This window comes from Euleptes europaea, chromosome 9, assembly GCF_029931775.1.
Source record: "Euleptes europaea isolate rEulEur1 chromosome 9, rEulEur1.hap1, whole genome shotgun sequence".
Taxonomy (NCBI): Eukaryota; Metazoa; Chordata; class Lepidosauria; order Squamata; family Sphaerodactylidae; genus Euleptes; species Euleptes europaea.
In genome coordinates this window covers 3,183,862-3,205,085 of record NC_079320.1, presented here as the reverse complement: position 1 = coordinate 3,205,085, position 21,224 = coordinate 3,183,862, and the positions used below count along the sequence as shown (strand labels likewise).

General features: G+C 50.3%; 1 protein-coding gene across 1 annotated transcript; it reads right to left on the bottom strand.

Moving 5' to 3' along the window:
• On the bottom strand, positions 1-19,590 carry LOC130482886 (RING finger protein 145-like). The gene is made up of 10 exons (XM_056855763.1): positions 19,425-19,590; positions 15,340-15,448; positions 13,833-13,924; positions 11,759-11,994; positions 10,570-10,745; positions 9,422-9,562; positions 6,288-6,470; positions 4,356-4,503; positions 2,754-3,110; positions 1-753 (listed from the first exon to the last, which is right to left on the bottom strand). Exons 1-10 carry the CDS (start codon positions 19,588-19,590, stop codon positions 1-3), a joined length of 2,361 nt encoding a protein of 786 aa, XP_056711741.1.
• Between the last annotated feature and the right edge of the window lie 1,634 nt (positions 19,591-21,224).

The following is a 21,224-nucleotide window of genomic DNA, read 5'->3' as shown; positions in this document are numbered from 1 at the left end:
CTAAGGAGAGGAGAAGGCAGGGAAAGGCCTTGCGTTGTCCTCAGTGTGGCTCAACTGCTGGAGGCCAACGGTGGCTTCTGGTCGGGTCCTGCCCAAGGCCTCCATTCCGCCCTCCGTCACGGCAGTCAACTCAACAGTTACTCGACTTGCTGGAGGCACCTCCAGATTATCTTCAACAAGGCTGCTTTGCATCTCAAGTATCCCACACTTGCTCTGGAGAGCTTGGCTCCCAGGACCACTTTGCCCCAGCGCCGCCAGCTCTCCTCCCGATCTGGCGCCCGAGTCACCCCAATGTGATTTCCTGAGGCTTCCCTGAACAGGCGGACTCTCTGCCTTCAGAGGCACAGGAAGAACATCGTTCGCCACTTCGCTGGACGCTTCCGGTTCACTCTGGGGAATGCCATGGTTAGGAATCTTCTCCGCCAACTCTCCAGATTCATCCAGCTGCAGTTCTTCCTCGTCCTGGCCCTGCTGTTCTACCCCGCCTGACTTGCCGCTCTCTGTGGTACCACCTGAGCCAGTGCCCTCTGTGGCACTGCAGCCAGCAGATTCTCCGTCCCCGGGGGGCTCCTCCCCCTCTGACGGAGGCTCCGCCTCTTCTGCGCTGCTGTGGTTCGCTTGACTCTCCTCGCCCGCCAAGGCCTTGACTGGCTGGTGGCACAGGGGACATGTGTCCTGCACGTAGAACCATTTGCGGAGGCAGCCCCCGTGGAAGATGTGGCCGCAGTGGGTGATTACTGCCAGGGTCATCTCCTGCATTGGAAGGAAGAAGCTGGTTAAATGGAAAAGGGAGAGGGAGGGGAGTGGACAAAGGGAAGGGGTTTCCAAAAAAAACAAGGATGAAGGAGCAGCAACAGTGGGCCAGGCAAATACCGCTGCTACCATTACTGCCTGCCATTCTGTAACTGCCCTGATCTGGATGGCCCAGGCTGGCTCAACATTGTCAGATCTTTGAAGCTAAGTAGGGCCGGCCCTGGTATAACTTGGATGGGACTCAGGAAGTCCAGGGTTACTACACAGAGGCAGGCAATGGCAAACCACCTCTGTTCGTCTCTTGCTTTGACTTGGATTTCACAGGCTAGCCTGATCTTACCAGATCTCAGAAGCTAAGCAGGGTCAGTCCTGGTTAGTACTTGGATGGAAGCCCACCGAGGAAGTCCAGGGTCACTCCATAGAGGCAGGCAATGGCAAGCCACCTCTGTAGGAATGGAGATCCTTGAGCCCTTAATATTCCAGTCAGAAGGTGGGAGGGGTGTTGCAAAGAAGGAACTCAGGATGCAGAGGTAGGATGCAACATATAATCACCTTGATTAGAGCAGTAGAAAAGAGCAAGAGTAAAGTAGCACCTTAAAGAGTAACATATCTGGTAGGGCATGAGCTTTCATGAGTCACAGCTCACTTCTTCAGGGGAGAAATGCTGAGGGGCAGCAAATTAGCATCTGTAGTGAGATAAGAGCTTTTATTCTCAAAAGCGTATACCTTGGATATCTTGTTCGGTCTCTAAATGATTAGGGGACTAGAGCAACTGTCCTATGGGAAGCGGTTAAGACGCTTAGGGCTGTTTAGCTTGGAAAGAAGGCGGCTGAGGGGAGACATGATAGAGGTCTATAAAATTATGCATGGTTTGGAGAGAGTGGACAGGGAGATGTTTTTCTCCCTCTCCCATAATACTAGAACACGGGGTCATCTGCTAAAGCTGGAGGGTGAGAGATTCAAAACAGATAAAAGGAAGTATTTTTTCACACAACGCATAGTTAAATTGTGGAACTCCCTGCCCCAGGATGTGGTGATGGCTGCCAGCTTGGAGGGCTTTAAAAGGGGAGTGGACATATTCATGGAGGAGAGGGGTATTCATGGCTGTTAGTTAGAATGGATATTAGTCATGCTGCATACCTCTTCTCTCTAGTATCAGAGGAGCATGCCTATTATTTTGGGTGCGGTGGAACACAGGCAGGATGGTGCTGCTGCAGTCGTCTTGTTTGTGGGCTTCCTAGAGGCACCTGGTTGGCCACTGTGTGAACAGACTGCTGGACTTGATGGGCCTTGGTCTGATCCAGCAGGGCCTTATGTTCTTAAGGTAACACTGAGCTCAAACTTTGCTCTTCTACGCCAGACCAACATGGCTACCCACCTGAAACGAAGCTTATACCCTGGAAATCTTGTTGGTCTTTAATGTGCTACTAGACTCGAACCTTGCTCTTCTACTGCAGACCAACACGGCTACCCACCTGAAACTATATTTTTTTACTTATCAAAACATCTATAGCCTTCCTTTCCTTGTGGTTCAAGGCAGCTCTAAAATGCATGGGCTTTTTCTTCCCATCCCCATTTTTGTCCTAAGCATCCCAAACTCTTTAAAACAAAAACCCTGAATGGACTTAGAAATAATTCTGCACACTGGGGAAGTTACGGTTGCGTATGTCGGAGACATTTTGGGGTTGCTATTTTATTTTGGTTTTAACTGGCAATGTTTTTAACTGTTATTGTAAGTTTGTTTTTAACTGTTTTTGTAATGTTTTTAACTTTTCTTGTAAGTTTTAACAATTAATAAACACATAAGCAAACATCAGAGCGATTTCTTCCAAACACAGGATCCAAGTGAGCCCTAGGAAAGAGCTTTAGAGGGAGCAGAATACACAAAGCTCTGGAAAACCAGAGCTGGAGATATTTGGGGCAGAAGAATCAATTGTCAGAAGACCTGAGAGGCTAGCCTCTAGCTCTTCATCTTCCCCCATGAAAAAGATGGCGCTCACCTGAAAGCAAATGGCACACACGTCATTGTGGTCTGCCAGCTGCCTCCGAGTGGCCCTCGGCAGTGAGTTGATCTTCTTGGCCGCCTCCCTGCGGAGCAGGAAGCTCCTCCAGCCAGACTGGGCCCTCAGCCAGACGTTGAAGTACGAGTGGATGATGATGACAGAGGCCCCCATCCAACTCCACTCCCCGAAGATGGATTCCCAGGTTCCGTAAGCCACCACGCAGACGGCCACCAGGAACTCCAGCACACGGCTGATGGCATTGACATAGTAGATGATCTCGTCCATCTTCTCCATGGGGGCCTCCTGGAAGATCTCAATCATGAAGAGGGCGTAGATGAACAGAGTTCCCATCACCTGCGAGGAGAAGGAAATGGGAAAGGATGGATGCTTCGGCCCATGGAAGGGGCCCTCCTAGGCCCCATTAAGAACTGATGGGCTGGATCAGACCAAGCGTCCGTTTAGTTCAGACAGATATGGTGGTGCCTCCATCCAAGAGATCAGCATTGATCTGGGAAGCTAAGAACCTGGGCGAAGTTGAGACGTTCATCTCCAGCTGCTATTCCCTGGCCGAGAGAGAACAGCCAGTGAGACCCTGGCCTGAGTACCACCACCGGTTGCTTCCGGATTAGCATCCAGCAGGGGCAGGGCCTTTTCAGGAGTTGCCCCAACACCACAGAACTCCCTTGTATCTTTTGGGTGAAGGCTTAGCTATCACATTACAGACATTTTTGTGCTGTTTTTACAGATTGTTGTCATTGTTTTTAGTATGACTGTTCTGATTTTTTTCTACGAGTGTAACCTGTGTAACCTGCTCAGCATGTTTTTATCATACATGCAGGAAAGAACCCCCCCAAATAAATATGCTTGGAACAGCAAGTGCCCGTTAACCCTCTAGACTGGGGTCCCCAACCTTTTGGAGTCTGCGGGCACCTTAAGAATTCTGACACAGGGTGGTGGGCGCAATGGTTGACTGTCGCAGAAGCAACAACAATGTAATGCCCCCCAAAGGAGGCGGAGTCAAGTGAACAATGTTTTCTTGCCTACATCTTCAGTCATGGCAGTCAAGATCCTTATGCTGTGTTGGCAGCTGCTGCCACAGGAATTTCTAAAAAATTTTTTCCATAGCCAATCAGATCTCCAATGGTCAGTCAGTAGCTCTGCAGGGGGGAAAAACACCCTCTGGCCCTGCCCACTTTCTAAAAACACTTGGTGGGCTCTGAGAAAGATGTCCATGGAAAGATGTCCAAGGCTCCATGGTGCCCAAGGGAACCCCGTTGGGGACCCCTGCTCTAGATGCCCTTGCAAGGCAGCCCCAGGCACAGCAGCTTGACCCTGAAGCAGATGGGAGCGGCCGCCCCCAGCTCCCCCTCCCCTCAAGACATTTCTCTAACCCTCCTTTAAAGGGTTAACTCTTAAGAGGCATCAGTGAGAAATGAGAGAAACTTCCTGCTTTGGGCGTCTGAATTTAGGCCTAATCTTGTTAGTTGCCTGAGGCACTCAGGAGACCAGCAGGTGACTAACAAAACTCCAGCTAAATGCAAAAACAAGGAAGAGGTCAAAGCCCTGGAAGTATGCAAAACCAACTGATTCGGGAACTACCTGTAGGGAGGTCAGCATGCAGCTGGAGACGAGGATCAGGAGCCAGAAGTCCATGTGGAAGAAGTGCGCGATCTTGTAAGCCATGAAGCCCGGGAAGATCAAGAGGAAGAGGCACATGCTGACCCCCCGAAAGTGCTTCCAAACACTCCTGCAAGGAGAGGACAAGAGCAGATGCATGAAGGCGCCTCATGAGGAGCCAGCCTGGCACGGCTGTCTTTGCTTGAAAGCAGGGCTCCATGATCTCTGGCACGGAAAGGCCTTTCCCAGAGCCACCCCCACCCCACAATCCATGAAAGCAAATGCTCTGCCTTTCCCTTCATCGAAAGACTTTCTCAACTTTCATTCCTGCATACCGCCGCTCTCTGGCTCCACACAAACATGAATAAACAAAGCCCCACAGAAGATGTAAAACCCCCCCTCCCATGTGCTTTTCTAGATCTACCAGGTCCTTCCTCTACCTCCCGTTTCTCTCTCTCTACCTTCAGGTACCTGGAACTGCTCCCCCATCTCTGGCCTGCATGGGACTTCCTTCTCCACCTTCCCCCGCCGCCCACACGTTTATTAAAACACTCCCAGAACACCCCACTTCTGTCTGCTTACACCCATATTGAGCTGCCTTATTGTGGCTGAGACCTATCAATCAATCTAGCAGCATAATGTCTACTTAGAGCCAGTGGTGTGTAGCAGTTAAGGCACTGGACTTGGATCTGGGAGACCCACATGAAGCTGCCTTATACTGAATCAGGCCTTTGGTCCATCAAAGTTAGTATTGTCTACTCAGACCAGCAGCAGCTCTCCAGGGTCTCAGGCAGGGGTCTTTCACATCACCTACCTGCCGAGTCCCTTTAACTGGAGATGCTGGGGACTGAACCTGGGATCTTCTGCATGCCAAGCAGATGCTCTACCACTGAGCCATAGCCCCGTGGTCACTCACGCTCCCCTTAGCCTTTCCTTGTTGCAAGGGTAGAGCAACACTGCCCTCTACTTTGAGTCCCCACTGGGGAGAAAAGCGGGGTCTACATCTCTCAATAAATAAATGTCTCTCTAAACGTTTTTTAAAAATGTTTAAAAGCCTGTTAAATCTGGGATATGAAAATGTAAACGAAAGTATCTTCCAAAGGGGAATTTGCTCACAGTCATGGTTACTCGGGGCTCTGAACGTTTTCCGTCACCCTAAAAAGATGCAGTGCACGCTCCAAATGATGAGCCCTGTGATTCCTTGCCAAGCTGTGTGGGTGTGAGTGTGGGGGCGGGGGGGACACTGGACCCTGTGGGCCACTCTCACAGCTTAGTTTACTTCAAAGGGCTGTATTCAGAATCAAACAAGCAGAGACAACAAAGTGCACCATTCTGAGCTGCTTGGGATAAAATGTACTAGAGTAAGGTAGAGTCAAGGCAGACAGGTAGCGGAAGAAGAAGGAGGAGGAGGAGGCCAACCAAGTTAGGGCTTCCACCCTTTCAGCCTCTATGAAACAAACAGGACATTTCCCCCCAGGGCTCCTGGCAACCCTAGCTGGAGATTGAACCTAGGCCTTTAACATAAGAGCATAAGAAAGGCCATGGTGGATCAGACCAAGGCCCATCAAGTCCAGCAGTCTGTTCACACAGTGGCCAACCAGGTACCTCTAGGAAGCCCACAAACAAGACGACCACAGCAGCCTTATCCTGCCTTGTCCTTAGGTGTTCCCCAGCACCTAATATAATAGGCATGCTCCTCTGATCCTGGAGAATAGGTATGCATGTAGTTCTCTACTACTAAGCTACTGTATGTCCAGGCCCCTACCAACTACCGCACGCCTTGCCTTCCGACTGCCCCACCCCTGTGCCTCCACCCCTGTGCCTCCACCCCCTTTTTCAATCCCTCCCACCAACTGACCCACAACACCCAGAGCAAAACTGGATCTAGTGCATGGGGCGGGTGGGGGGAGTCACCTGTTCTGGGAGGCCCCCAGGCCCAGCACAATGGGGTCTGCGATCTCAATCATGGACTGCAGGGTTGACGTCACCACGATGAAGAGAATGATGCTCAGGAGGAAGGTCCTTTGGAGCAGCTGCAGGCCCAGCAAGTCTGTCTGGAGGGCCAGGAGTAGCAGGGTCACGCCCTCCGTCACACCCCTGGACAGAAGGAGGGGAAAGAGAGGAGCTGGACCTGGGACTCAGGGAGGCTGGCTCGGAGGATGGGAGGAACGGCAACCCACCACTGGGATCGGGTGGGCAGAGGACCCACAGATGGGTCTGGCCACCCCTGGTGCTGTAGAGCAGGTAAACATTTGAAGGATATACTACACGAGATGTGATGGATCTCTAGGATCTTTGGTGAGTTTTCAGAAGCAAATGGAACCAACTGCCTTCTCCCCTATGAACCTACCCACTCACTCGGGTCATTTTCAGAGGCCCTGCTTTAGTTGCTGCCATCTGGGGCTAGACAGGGGGTGACCCGAGAAAGGGCCTTCTTGGTCATGGCACCAAAACTTTGGAACTCCCTTCCCAGGGAGGTTTGTCTGCCTCCCTCTATTGGTGACTTCTGCTGGTGGGTGAAGATTTTTTTGTTTCATTTGTCATACCCCCAATAACGGTTATTGGCCGTGCTGTTTTGTTACAGGTTTTATTGCGTTATCATTTTTAATGTTGCTTCCAATTGTTCAAATATTTTTTATGTGCACAGCTGTGGGGACCCTGATTGGATGGAAAGGGGGCACACAAATGTTTTAAATAAATAAATCAGCAGCCTCCCTCTCTTGATCTTCAGTAGGCCACCCCAAAGATCAGCCTGAGCTCACGACAACACTCTCCATCTTGCACCTCCAAACCAATATCAAGAGGCGCTCTGCCAACCGTGCCAAGCTCTTCCTCTAGCTTGGAGGGGTTAATCTGGTCAGGAAAGGTCTCCGAGAATAGCAGTTCTCTGCCGGTCGCTGACTTGGCCTCAGGTTCCTTTCCCCACCAATTCCCCACAACCCTTTTTAAGAAAACGGCTGAGTGGCAGAGCACCAGCCTGATCTATAGATGTAACCTGAATGAGGTAGCAGGACTGTACCAGTTCAGACTGCAGGTGGGGGAGGGAGGAGGCCTTTTTTAAAGTCTTCATCACATTAAAAAGGTAAAGGTCCCCCGTGCAAGCACCGGATCATTCCTGACCCATGGGGTGACGTCACATCCCGACGTTTCCTAGGCAGACTTTGTTTACGGGGTGGTTTGCCAGTGCCTTCCCCAGTCATCTTCCCTTTACCCGCAAGCAAGCTGCGTACTCATTTGACCGACCTCAGAAGGATGGAAGGCTGAGTCAACCTTGAGCCAGCTACCTGAAACCAACTTCCGTTGGGATCGAACTCAGGTCGTGAGCAGAGCTTGGACTGCAGTACTGCAGCTTACCACTCTGCGCCACAGGGCTTCCTCACATTAGAAAGACAATAAACTCCTGTCTAAAGCATAAGCAACACCGGGGGTGGGGGAGCTTCTAGTGAGACCATGTTCTGATGTGCTAGTTTTTTTTAACTTACAAGAGAGGTTGTTTTAACATAGGGAAACATTAAAAATGTGATGCCTCTATTTTCCAGAGTAGAGAGATCACATTTATGCATCATGCATAACTGGCCGTCATGTGGCAGCTGGCTGTGACAGGTGGGAAAAATCAAATGCATAATTATAGAATGGGGGAGACTTGTTTTGGCAGTAGTACGTGCAAAAAGGGTCTAGGGGTCTTAATAGACCAAACACTGAACATGAGTCAGTAGTGTGATGCAGTAGCTAAAAAGGCAAATACGATCTTGGGCTGTATCAACAGAAGTATAGTGTCCAGATCACGCAAAGTGATTGTATCGCTTTACTCTGCTCTATTAGACTTCACCTGGAGTACTGTGTTCAGTTTTAGGCACCGCTATTTAAGATGGATGTAGACAAACTGGAACGTGTCCAGAGGAGGGAAACAAAATTAAATCAAAAGAGTTTTCGGCTAAACATTAGGAAGAACTTCCTGACACAGAGTGTTTCCTCAATGGAACAGGCTTCCACGAGAGGTGGTGGGGTCTCCTTCTTTGGGGGGTTTTAGGCAGAAGCTAGATGGCCATCTGTCAGCAATGCTGACAGAACTTAAGCAGATTATGAGAGAGAGAGCAGGAAAGGTTGCGTGAGTGCTTGGCTCTCATGGCCCTTTCTTGCATGACCAGGGAAATGCCGATTGCCACTTTGGGGTCAGGAAGCAATTTTCCTCCAGGCCAGATTGGAGGGTTTTTTGGTTCTTGTAGGTTATCCGGGCTGTGTGACCGTGATCTTGGTATTTTCTTTCCTGACGTTTCGCCAGCAGCTGTGGCAGGCATCTTCAGAAGAGTAACACTGAAGGACAGTGTCTCTCAGGGTCAAGTGTGTAGGAAGAGTAATATATAGTCAGAAAGGGGTTGAGTTTGAGCTGAATCATTGTCCTGCAAAAAATATCAAAGGTAATGTGCTAGTCATTGTCCTATAAGTATCTAGATAATGTACTAATGAGGGTGTGGTATGTTAATATGGAACCATTGTATCCTGAAGTGATCTGTTAATATGTGAAATCCAGAGCTAATCTGCATGGCTATTGTGGTCTGTAGTCTTTGTTAGTCTGGAGGTTTTCAGGACAGCCAAGTTGATTCAGCTCAAACCCAACCCCTTTCTGACTATATATTACCCTTCCTACACACTTGACAATGAGAGACACTGTCCTTCAGTGTTTCTCCTCTGAAGATGCCTGCCACAGCTGCTGGCGAAACGTCAGGAAAGAAAATACCAAGATCACGGTCACACAGCCCGGATAACCTACAAGAACCAATGAACTCTGACCGTGAAAGCCTTCGACAATATTTTGGAGGGTTTTTGTTGCCATCTTCTGGGCATGGATTAAGGGGTCACTGGGGATGCATGGTGGGGGGGGCGAGGTTGTTGTGCATTCCCTGCTTTGTGCAGGAGGTTGGACTAGATGACCTGGTGGTCCCTTCCAACTCTATGATTCTATGTCCCCTTCTCCCACAACTTCTAGCCTTCTCATGCACGGGATGGAGATTGACTCTGGTCAAATGCCACCCCCTGGACTCTCTCACCTGTGCATCACATTGCCATTTTGGAAAGCGCCGTAGCCCACCAGGTAGAACTTGCAAATCTTGAGCAGACCCAAGGCCAGGTAGGAGACAGTGAAGGTGAGCCCGATCAGGGAGTAAGGTGTGCTGCAGCACTCAGCAATGCTGCGGAGGAAAACAACCAATGAAAAGCCCCCCTGAAGGGGGTCCAGGGGCTCTCAGCTCTGGCATCACAGCAGCAAGCAAGATGCCTCTGGGAAGGCCACAAGCAGGGCATGAAGGCTATGCCCACACCCAGAAAGTGAAATTCAGATAGACCGTTGGTGAGCATGGAGGTTCCACTTAACTTCCATGAGGCTCAGCCATTGGTAGCGCACGCCTCCTCCCCCCCCCCCATCGCCAGTAGCCGTAGTCACAATGAATCCCCTAAATTATTTGTTGGCATGGTTTCATTTCAGTTGCATTCAGTCAACATATATACAAGGTCGGGAAGATTTAGTCCAAAGTCTATCACTCTACACTCATTTACCTTCCGTTCCCCACACGCACACACACAGATCCACTGCCAGGCAGAAAGGTCTGGGGGTTTATTTATTGAAACCATTTATAAGCCCAACTTTCTCCCAGATAGCTGGGAACCAAGGCTGGGGCCATATAAAAGAAGAGACTATTTAAAGCACCAAACTATTGACACACCCAGCAGAAGCCTTATAAAGAAAATTAGGGAGAGTGCTGGGGCTTAGTGGTAAAGCATTTACTCAGCACACAGAAGGTCCCAGAGTCAATCCCTGGCATCTCCAGTTAAAAAGACCAGTCAGAAGGTGATGTGGAGGACCTCCACCTGAGACCCTGGAGAGTCGCTGCCTATCTGAGTAGACACAACTGACCTTGATGGACCAGCGGTCTGATTCACTAGAAGGCAGCTTCATGTGTTCATCCATAAGGACTCCCTCTTGCCCAAGCAAACCAAGCCTGGCTCCCTCCCACAGAGCTAGTGGGTGACTGTTTCACCACCTACTCATGGTAATGATGGGCACAGGACTGGAAGTCAACCATCCTGGAAATATAATGAACAACAGCAACGGGGGGTGGGGGTGGATAAAGAAAGCAACAGGAAACCGCTGCCCAGCTTCCCGTCCTGCACATCTCCTCCCCACCTGCCCCCTTCTTACCTGCTGAGGAAGACGAACAGGAGCCCTTGCTGGGACAGAATGGGGCCAGAGGAGACCCAGAAAGCATAGATCTTCAGGGTGAACAGCGCAAGCCAGAACACCAGGAACAGCACCGGCACGGCCAGCTGTCTCCAGAGGGACATTCCCAGAGCAACCAGTTGGTAGACCTCCAGCGCCTGGAGATGAGAGAGACCCAAAGGCAAAGAGAGCCGCCAACCAATCTTTTCGTGCAGGCTCCTGGGTCACCGGGTGTCTCTCCAACTCCACCATGGCACTCCTAACTTTCCAGAAGGCCCAAAGAGGACCCCATTTTGACAACACACATCCTTGCTTTGTGGCAGGTGCTCCACAACATTCAGGAAGCTGGATAAACAGGGCGGGTTGGAAGGGGACCCAAAGGAGGCACCCTCTGGAAGCCCTGTTTCGAGTGGGTTGCCACGTTGGTCTGCAGTAGAAGAGCTGGCTTTGAGTCCAGTAACCCCTTAGTGACCAACAAGATTTCCAGGGTATAAGCCTTCAAGAGTCATAGCTGACGAAGAGAGCGTTGACTCTTGAAAGCCATTACTCTAGAAATCTTGTTGGTCTATATGGTGCTACTGGACTCGAATCTAGCTCTGGAAGAACTGCACCTGACCGAGGGCGGGGGGGGGGGGGAGTAAAGGGTCTAAGGCTCAGAGCGACCAAGAGGCCGGGCAGCCCAACTCTCAGGTCAACGGCACTCGTTGGTCTTTTAGGTGTTCCTGGACTTGAATCTTGCTCGTTCAGAAACAAGAGCTGTTTTCAGACATGGGGATTCCATGACATCGAAGGGTGCAAACCAGTAGGTGCCCTCCAGTCCCCATTCAAGCTACGCTGTGTTTCAAAAATCTGGTTCCAAGAATGCACCCGACACAGAAGCAAATGCGCACATAGGAACACCACACCTGTGGCAATCACGCCTTGTTCACACCCTCAAATCTTGTTCAAGGCCTTGTTGTATCCCGACAGCTGCTACTCCCTGGACATATTCTACTCTGACTGAATTCTGCTCTCTGGCCAAGGCTAGTCCTGGCACAAAGTTGTGAAAAATCAGCAGGTATGTGCAGGGTAGGCACACCATCCCCTCTCGGCCTCTTGGCATGGAAAAAGGTAAGGGGAAAGGCCTAGCACAGGGAGCACATAATTCTCTCCCCCCCACCCCGGTTCTCACCTGACCGACCTCCCTGCAGGCCGCCGCAGCCAGATGGAAGGGCACCGAGAGGGAGGAGGCCACTACGTAGAGCACCCCCAGGGTGGTGAGGACTGCAGCGAAGGTGTTGACCGTCGTCAGCGCTCCCAGCGGCAGGCAGCACAGCCGAGCTGCCAGGGGGAGGAGAGGGGCGGAGAAGAGCCACACCCGCTTGGTCTTTTGCAGGAGAGCACAGAGGGTGGCCACGATGACCTGGCCTGGGAAGGAAGCAGAGGCAGCCGGTGGGCAAAGGAGGCTCCTTGGAGGCAAGCTGAAATTGTGGAAGTTGGGAAACAGGCCAAAATGGTCAATTCCCCACCCCCAGTTCCCTGGAGTGTATTGCACTTAAGGCTTTAAACAAAATTCATTTATACCCTGCCTTTCTCCCCAATGGGGAACCAAAGCAGCTCATGCCATTATCCTCTCTTCTGTTTTATCCTCACAACAACCCTGTGAGGCAGGCTGAAGTGTGAGACTGGCCCAAGGTCTCCCAGCAAGCTTCCATGGCGGAGTGGGGATTCGAACCTGGGTCCCCCAGATACTAGCCTGACACTTTAATCACTACACCACGCTGGCTCTCAGGGTTGCCTTCGGTCCTGCCTAAGTGCCTCTTCTGTTGGAGGAACAGCCCCTTAAATTGGAGAAAGGATTCCAGCTTTGCTCAGTGGAGCAGCAGAATGCATGCCATCATCCCCTTTATAAAGTCCTCATGTCCTTCACAGCAGCGGTGGCTCAGTGGCAGAGCCTCTGCTTGGCATGCAGAAGGTCCCAGGTTCAATCCCCAGCATCTCCAGTTAAAAGGACCAAGTAGTAGGTGATGAGAAAGACCTCAGCCTGAGACCCTGGAGAGCCACTGCCAGTCTGAGGAAGCGATACTGACCTTGATGGACCAAGGGTCTGGTTCAGTATAAGGCAGCTTCATGTTTGGAGAAGGGGTTGTGGCTCAGTGGTAGAGCATCTGCTTGGCATGCAGAACATCACAGGTTCAAGCCCCAGCATCTCCAGTTAAAAGGATCAGGTAGTAGGTGAGGTGAAAGACCCTGGAGAGCCACTGCCAGTCTGAATAGAGAATAATGAGCTTGATGGACCAAGAGTCTGATTCAGTAGAAGGTGGATTCATGTGTGTTCCTGTGTGTGTAATCTCTCAGCCTGAGACCCTCGAGAATTACTGCTAGACAAAGAAGAAACTGAGCCAAATGTGCCAGTGGTCTGCCTTAATACGAGGATCTTTATAGGATCATATGGAGCCAATCCTATCTGATTTCATCATAAGCAATCTGGAGTTTGGGGAGTGGTCGTGGCTCAGTGGACATGTGGAAGGTCCCAGGTTCAATTCCCGACATCTCTAGTTAAAACGATGAGGCATGAGGTGATGGGAAAGACTTCTGCCCAAGACCCTGAAGAGCTGCTGCCAGACAATACTGACCTCAATGGACCAAGGGTCTGATTCAGTGTAAGGCAGCTTCATGTGTGTTCATATAGGAAGATCACTGAGTAAAACTTTCCCCCCAGAGAGCAAAGCTGGCAAAAGCATCAACATTTGATTTTCTGCTGGATAGGCATTTGAAGTCAGTAGGGCCACATGGGGGTCAGAGAGAATTGCTTTGGGGGCTACTATTGCCTATGGGTGTGTGAACACACACACACATACATATTATGCAGATGTGCACACGTTTACCACTGGTCCACGCAGCTACATACTCTATCTTCTGACTTCCAGTAGCTCTCCAGGTCCCAAGCAGATAAAGTTCTTTCCCAGGATCTGCTGCCCAAGTTCCTTGTAGCTGGGACAGCCAGGGATTCAGCTCAGAATCTTCTGCATTCCAAAGCATCTGACCTCCCAGTGAAATCTGGCCCCTTGTTTCACTCTGGGCCAGCCAGTATAAGCAAGGAAAGAATCAGCGCTGCGGCCCTCTTGGGAATCAATGATTGGTGCAGCGGGGTAAACTAGCAAGCTATAAACAAGACTCAGAAATGGCAGGCTGAGGTTAGGGTTGCCAACTGCTTGGAGAGAGAGAAAAGGCCTTGCCTAACCAAGCCAATGCCCTCCCCTCACCTGTGAGTGCGGTGGCAAAGCGACTGAGCGCCACAGGATCGTTGTACACGGCCCCCTGAAATTCATGATCCATCTCTTGCCGGATGTAGTCCCTGCAACAAGAACCCATTAAGACGGTTGGCTACGGCAAGAGAGGCTTTTGAAAACCAATCAGGAAGCAAGGAGCAGGTCTCTGCTATCAAAGTCCAGAGCTCCAACTACTTCTCTCGAGAAGCACCCCCTGCTCCCCATCTTCCAAACAGCCAAGATCCTGATTCCTCCACCCATGCACTGTTGCTTCAACTTAGCCAATCCTTTGACTTCTTTTCTGTTTGAGGGGCTATGGTTCAGTGGTAAAACATCTACTTGGCATGCAGAAGGTCCCAGGTTCAATCCCTGGCATCTCCAGTTAAAGGGACTAGGCAGGTAGGTAATGTGAAAGACCCCTGCCTGAGACCCTGGGAAGTCGCTGCCGGTCTGAGTAGACAATACTGACTTTGATGGACCAAGGGTCTGATTCATTACAAGGCAGCTTCATGTGTTCATCTGCAAGGACAAGAACTGAGCAAAACTGATGACATCACAGCACACCTTTTCAGCCCCCACAGTCGCCCTGCCCTGGACTCAGGCTACGCAGCTAACACACACATGAACACACATGACTCTGCCTGATCCAGAGTCAGACCCTTGGCCTATCTAGGTGAGTCTTGTCTACTTGGACTGGCAGCAGCTCTCCAGGGTCTCAGGCAGACACCTACCGCAGGGGTCCCCGATCTTTTTGAGCCTGTGGGCACCTGCGAGCATGGGGAGTGCAACCACAAAATGGCAGCCATAAAATGGCAGCCACAGGAGGCAGAGCCAGCCACAAAATGATTGCCACAGCTTAACTTCAGTAACACATTGCAGATCCTTGTGCTGTGGTGGCAGCTGCCGCAAAAGTAACATTTTAAAAAATCTGTCCAGCCAAAAAAATCTCCAATAGTCTATCAGAAATCTTGCTGGGCAAAAGCCCTACTTAGCCCCACCCACTTCCTAAAAACACTTGGCGGGTGTAACTGGAGATGTTGGGTGATTGAACCTGGGACCTTCTGCACTCAAAGCAGAGGCTCTTCCACTGAGCTATGGCCCCTCCCCTCAGGTGGACCAGGTGCCTCTAGGAAGCCCCCAAACAAGACAACTGCAGCAGCAGCATTATCCTGCCTGTGTTCCACAGTACCTAATACAATAGGCATGCTCCTCTGACCCTGGAGAGAATAGGTGTGCATCATGACTAGTATCCATTTTGACTAGTAGCCATGGATAGCCCTGTCCTCCATGAACATGTCCACTCCCCTCTTAAAGCCTTCCAAGTTGGCAGGCATCACCACATCCTGGGGCAGGGAGTTCCATAATTTAACTATGCGTCGTGTGAAGAAATACTTCATTTTATCTGAAGTTGCTTTACATTGTGTCAGGGCATCACTGCAAGCCCTGGTGTGTGTCGTTGGCAAGAGAGCGTGGGGATAAAAAGCAAATGCTCTGTCCTCACCTGGCAGTCTGATGTGCCACATAGAGCAGCAGCATCGTCAGGATGTAGAGGTACAACTTCACGAGGGACCGGACCGGGAGAAGGAGAACCACCACGCACACCAGGTGACCTAAGAGAGGAGGAAGGCAGGGAACCCAAGTGCAGCACTCTGAAGCGATTTTTTGCTTTAAGAGGTAGATCTCTAGCTTTCAATATTTAGGGATTTGGCACCTGCCAGTTTTCCAGAGCAGTCATGTACGTGTTCTGCCATGCCGCAATTGCTACATACATAGAACAGCACAGGATACAAGGCATAGCATTTAGCATCCCAGGACTTTCAAATTAAAACTTACATGTTTCTAGTTCTCAGCGTGGTGTAATGGCTAGAGAGTGGGACTGGGATCTGGGAGACCCAGGTTCGAATCCCCACTCGGCCATCTAAGCTTGTTGGGTGACCCTGGGCCAGTCACACACTCTCAGCCTAACCTACATCACAGGGTTATTGTGAGGAGGAAATGGAGGAGGAGAATGATGTAAGCTGCTTTGAATCCCCATTGGAGAGAAAGATGGGATATAAATAAAGTAAATAAATGACAACATTAATAAGCTTGAAAGCACGCAGCGAGTACTGAGTAATAATTAAAAAGCTGGCCAGGTGCAGAGGCTGACCAATGGCTTCCAATGGCCAGCTACTGGGGGTTGCTCTGTACTGCCCCCACTCCCAAATAACTTCTTGAAACAACATGAATTTGATAAAAATACCGTTGCTTAAGCATGCCAATTGTTCTTGAGTGCAGAACCGGGAAAGGTTGACTTTGCTGTTGACCTTCTATTATTTTTTATTTACATTTTATTTATATTTTATTTAAAAATCCCTCCTTTCTCCAAGGAGCTCAGGGCTTGCCTCCACTCCTTCACTTTGAAGAAGAAGAAGGGTTGGTTTTTATATGCCGACTTTCTCTGCCACTTAAGGAATCAAACCGGCTTACAATCACCTTCCGCTCCCCACCACAGACACCCTGTGAGGTAGGTCTGAAAGAGCTCTAAGAGAACTGTGACTAGCCCAAGGTCACCCAGCTGGCTTCATGTGGAGGAGTGGGGAATCAAACCTGGTTCTCCAGATCAGAGTCCACCACTCCAAACCACCGCTCTTAACCACTACACCACGCTGGCTCTCTTTGGCCTCATGACAACTCTGCGAGGTAGGTTATGCTGAGAAAGAGCGCCCCAAGGTCAGCCAGAGAGCTTGGAGGCAGGTCTTTCAGCTGCAAAGAGCACTCTCTCTTCATGCGCAGCACCTTGCACTCAGCGGTTGCGCATGCCACCCAGGCACCAGCACAGGGTTGCCAACCACCAGGTGGATCCTGGAGATCTCCAGAAATTGCAACTGATCTCAAGACAACAGAGATCCCTCCCCCTGGAGAAAAGGGCTCCTTTACAGGGTGGAATCTATGGCACTCTAGCGTGCTGAGGTCCCTCCCCTCCCTGAGCTCCCCAGGCGCCAAGCTTATTATCTGCCTTTCTCACAGGGACTCAAAATGGATTACACAGAGTGAGTCAGGACAATCAACAAAAATGGGACATTCAATAACCAAATCACGAGGATTGTAGACGTCTGGAACCAACCAGAAAGAAATGAAGCATAGCATAAATATTAATGTGACACATTAAGCGGTGCAGAACTTATATAATAGGATCCGACTGACAGTAAGCTATACACAGCCGTATGGACCACAGTCATAAGAACATAAGAAAGGCCATGCTAGATCAGACCAAGGTCCATCAAGTCGAGCAGTCTGTTCAAATAGCGGCCAACCAGGTGCCTCTAGGAAGCCCAAAAGCAAGACAACTACGGCAGCATTATCCTGCCTGCGTTCCACAGCACCTCATACAATAGGCATGCTCCTCTGATCCTGGAGCGAATAGGTGTGCATCATGACTAGTATCCATTTTTACTAGTAGCTATGGATAGCCCTATCTTCCATGAACATGCCCACTCCCCTTTTAAAGCCTTCCAAGTCGGCAGCCATCACCACATCTTGGGGCTGGGAGCTGTGCGAAGAAATACTTCCTTTTATCTGTTTTGAATCTCTCACCAGCTTCAGATGACCCCATGCTCTTGAATTATGAGAGAGGGAGTAAAGCTTCTCCCCGTCCACTCTCTCCATACCAGGCATCATTTTATAGACCTCTATCATGTCTCCCCTTAACCGCCTTCTTTCCAAGTCCCTAATCGTTTATCCAAGTAAGTTTGTGGACCATTTTGTACAGTGCAACCCTATTATCTGCACAGAAACCTCTCTCCAATAGTTCAATTTCACATAGTTTGGGGCAGGCCAGAGGAGTGGGAGCCTTCCTGACCTCCTCAGGCAGGCCATTCCATCAGGTGGGGGCCAATCTCCAGAAATATCCCAACCTAGAGTTGGCAAAGCTGGACAGTGAAAAAAGCTGATAGGAAGAAAATAGACTCCTTTGAAATGTGGTGTTGGAGGAGAGGGTTACGGATTCCGTGGACCTCCAAAAAAACAAACCAGTGGGTTCTAGATTAAATCAAACCTGAACTGACCCTAGAAGCGAAAATGACTAAACTGAGGCTGTCGTATTTTGGTCACGTCATGAGACGACAAGAGTCACTGGAAAAGACAGTCATGCTAGGAAAAGTTGGGGGCAGCAGGAAAAGAGGAAGACCCAACAAGAGATGGATGGACTCAATAAAGGAAGCCACAGCCTTCAATTTGCAAGATCTGTGCAAGGCTGTAAAAGATAGGACATTTTGGAGGACTTTCATTCATGGGGTCGCCATGAGTCGGAAGCGACTTGACGGCACAACACACACGATGTCAGATAGGCTCTCCACCGGCCCCGGATAGAAACAAGATGGTTTCCCCCACGGACAAAATGGAGTCCTTTTGCACTCCGTCCCTCCCCGTTTGCACCTGGTCTCCTGCCCAAGATCTGCAGCTCAATGGAGACCTGCCCCGGTAACGGCTGATCTGATACCAGGTCCCGCAGAACAATACTGGGAGCCCGGGAAGATCAGCCACTTAACGCACGCACTTAACTCTGAATACTTTTGCTCAAGTCTTTACCGGTAGTTAGCTTCGGTATTGTGTCTTTGTTTCCAATAATCCAATCAACCCCATTGTATCCACCCTATATAGGTTCTTGTAGGTTATCCGGGCTGTGTGACCATGGTCTTGGTATTTTCTTTCCTGACGTTTCGCCAGCCGCTGTGGCCGGCATCTTCAGAGGAGTAACCCTGAAGGACAGTGTCTCTCAGTGTCAAGTGTGTAGGAAGAGTAATATATAGTCAGAAGGGGGTTGGGTTTGAGCTGAGTATTGTCCTGCAAAAAGTATCAAAGGTAATGTGCTAGTCATTGTCCTGTAAGTATCAAGATAATGTGCTAATGAGGGTGTGGTATGTTGATATGGAACCATTGTATCTATACGTGTTTCAATATTCCCCCATACCTGTATGCTAGCCTTAAGTCTTTTGACATGCTGAAATCGCTGTTCTTCTGAAATAAACTTTTAACTCGCTGCATCGTCTGGAGGAAAGTTATTGCCAGGAACGCATCGACTTGCTGAGGCCTCACACACACACCACACACACACACACACACAGAGACAGTTGGCAACCCTATGAACTGGTTCTCGTAGGTTATCCGGGCTGTGTAACCGTGGCCTTGGTATTTTCTTTCCTGACGTTTCGCCAGCAGCTGTGGCAGGCTTCTTCAGAGGAGTAACACTGAAGGACAGTGTCTCTCAGTGTCAAGGGTGTAGGAAGAGTAATATATAGAGTAATATACCCCCTTCTGACTATATATTACTCTTCCTACACACTTGACACTGAGAGACACTGTCCTTCAGTGTTACTCCTCTGAAGATGCCTGCCACAGCTGCTGGCGAAACGTCAGGAAAGAAAATACCAAGGCCACCGTCACACAGCCCGGATAACCTACAAGAACCAATGAACTCTGACCGTGAAAGCCTTCGACAATACCTATGGACTGGCAACAGCTGGGGATGGGGCTTACAAGTACTGTTTGCAGGCCCTCGCCCCTCCTTCTGCCAGGTACCCGCCAGGGCCCTACTGGGCAGCTCACCTGCATAGTAGAGGTTCCACAGGTGCTGGCGGGGCAGGTAGGCCTCCCTGGTCCGGGGCTGCAGCAGCTCGCCGAAGGTGTGCACGTCCCAGCGGTGCAGCAAGTCCAGCAGGACGATGCTGGGCACCCGCAGGGCCACGTTGGCCACCTGCTCCAGGCTGGGCATGGCTGGCTGGGGGGGGGGCTGGGGGAAGCTGGGGGGGGCAGGAGACAAAGCACAGCGGGGGGCCTCCCTCCCCCAGAAAGAGCCCCCTTGCGGAGGAGAGGGGAGGGGGAAATAAGGGGGCAACCCCCTCCCTCCCAAAAAAAGAAGTGAAAAAGGAAGCTGGGCGGGTAGGGGGGCCACGAAGGGCTCAGAGGCTGGAAGGGGGGGAGAAACCTGATGGGGGTGTTACAACCTGGGAAAGGGGAGGGGTTCAACATTGAGCTCTTGTTACCTGGGGGAGAACTTGGGGGGGGGGGTTTCAAGTGGGCCTCTCCTCCTTTTTCAAAAGGGAGGGAAACAATCTCCCTAATGGAGGGGGAGGAAGGGACAGCGGGAGGAGTTAATCAGGGGGGGGGGGCTTTGTTTCCCTTCCTGACACCCTTACCTGACAACCAGGTAAGAACTGGGGGGGGGGAGGTTCACCTTTGGAAGGGAGGCCGGCTTCCCGACCCCCTCGCCGAGCGCCACACTTTCACTTTCTCCCCAGCCCCGCCCTTTGACCCAGAGGAACGCCCCCCCGCCGGGAGGGAGAAGAGCCCCGCGAAGGCGCGGCGGCCATCTTGGTTCCTGGCGCCCGCCCTTTCCGCTGGGCCGACACGTGGCGCGAGGGCGAAGGCCCGGCCGCCATCTTTGGCGAGGGCACGTCGGCGCCTAGGCGGGGGAGGAAGCCAAGGGGACGAGACCAGAAAGCGAGAGGCTTCACTTCCGGTTCCGGTTGAACTCACCGCCTCACCCCCGCCATGTGCGGGGCAGAAAGGGTGGCGGCCGTGCACGAAGTCAAAGAAAGGTGGGCAGGAGGAGGGTTTTTTTTGGTTACAAGAGTAACAACGGATAAGAATGAATTGTCATGATGATTATATTATCTTTTTTTTAATTTTATAAATTTTTATAATATAAAACAAAAGAAACAACAATAAAATACAAAAATAAAATACAAAAATAAAAAAAATAACAAAAATACAAAATGCAAGAGCGCATACATATTATCAAGTGCGAAGTGCCTGGTTGACTTACAGAGTCCAATAAAGACAGCTAGGCGGAGGTTCAAAGCAACAGTTCTTTATTTAGCTAAGCAGAGATCCTGGGGTGAAATAACCCACAAATAAGATGCAGAGTTACTCACCCAAGAAACGAAGCTTACTATCATTTATGCATTCGCATGGGGCAGGCCCATGGCTGCTGACAAGCAGATTGATACACAAAAGCACCAGTGCACATTAGGTGTCTACTTCACATTAATTGGCATAGCCTATAGATCACTGGTTCCCAACCAGGGGTCCGTGGACCCCCAGGGGTCCGCGAGAACTAAATTAAGGTCTGCAAAACAAAGTTATAAACCCATAATAAATTAATATTTTCAATTAAAGGTTCTCTATTATAAAACATATATATTCAAATATTATTCTAAGTTTAATGTTTAACTAACAGTTATGATTAAAGTTTATTTTCATATTCTCTGAATTTTTATTTTGAACCTTGGGGTCCCTGCACCGAACAAAAAAGTCCTAGTGGTCCCTGGTCAAAAAAAGGTTGGGAACCACTGCTATAGATACTGCCAGAAGGCATCTCTACGCAAGTGCTAGGTCTTGTGATCT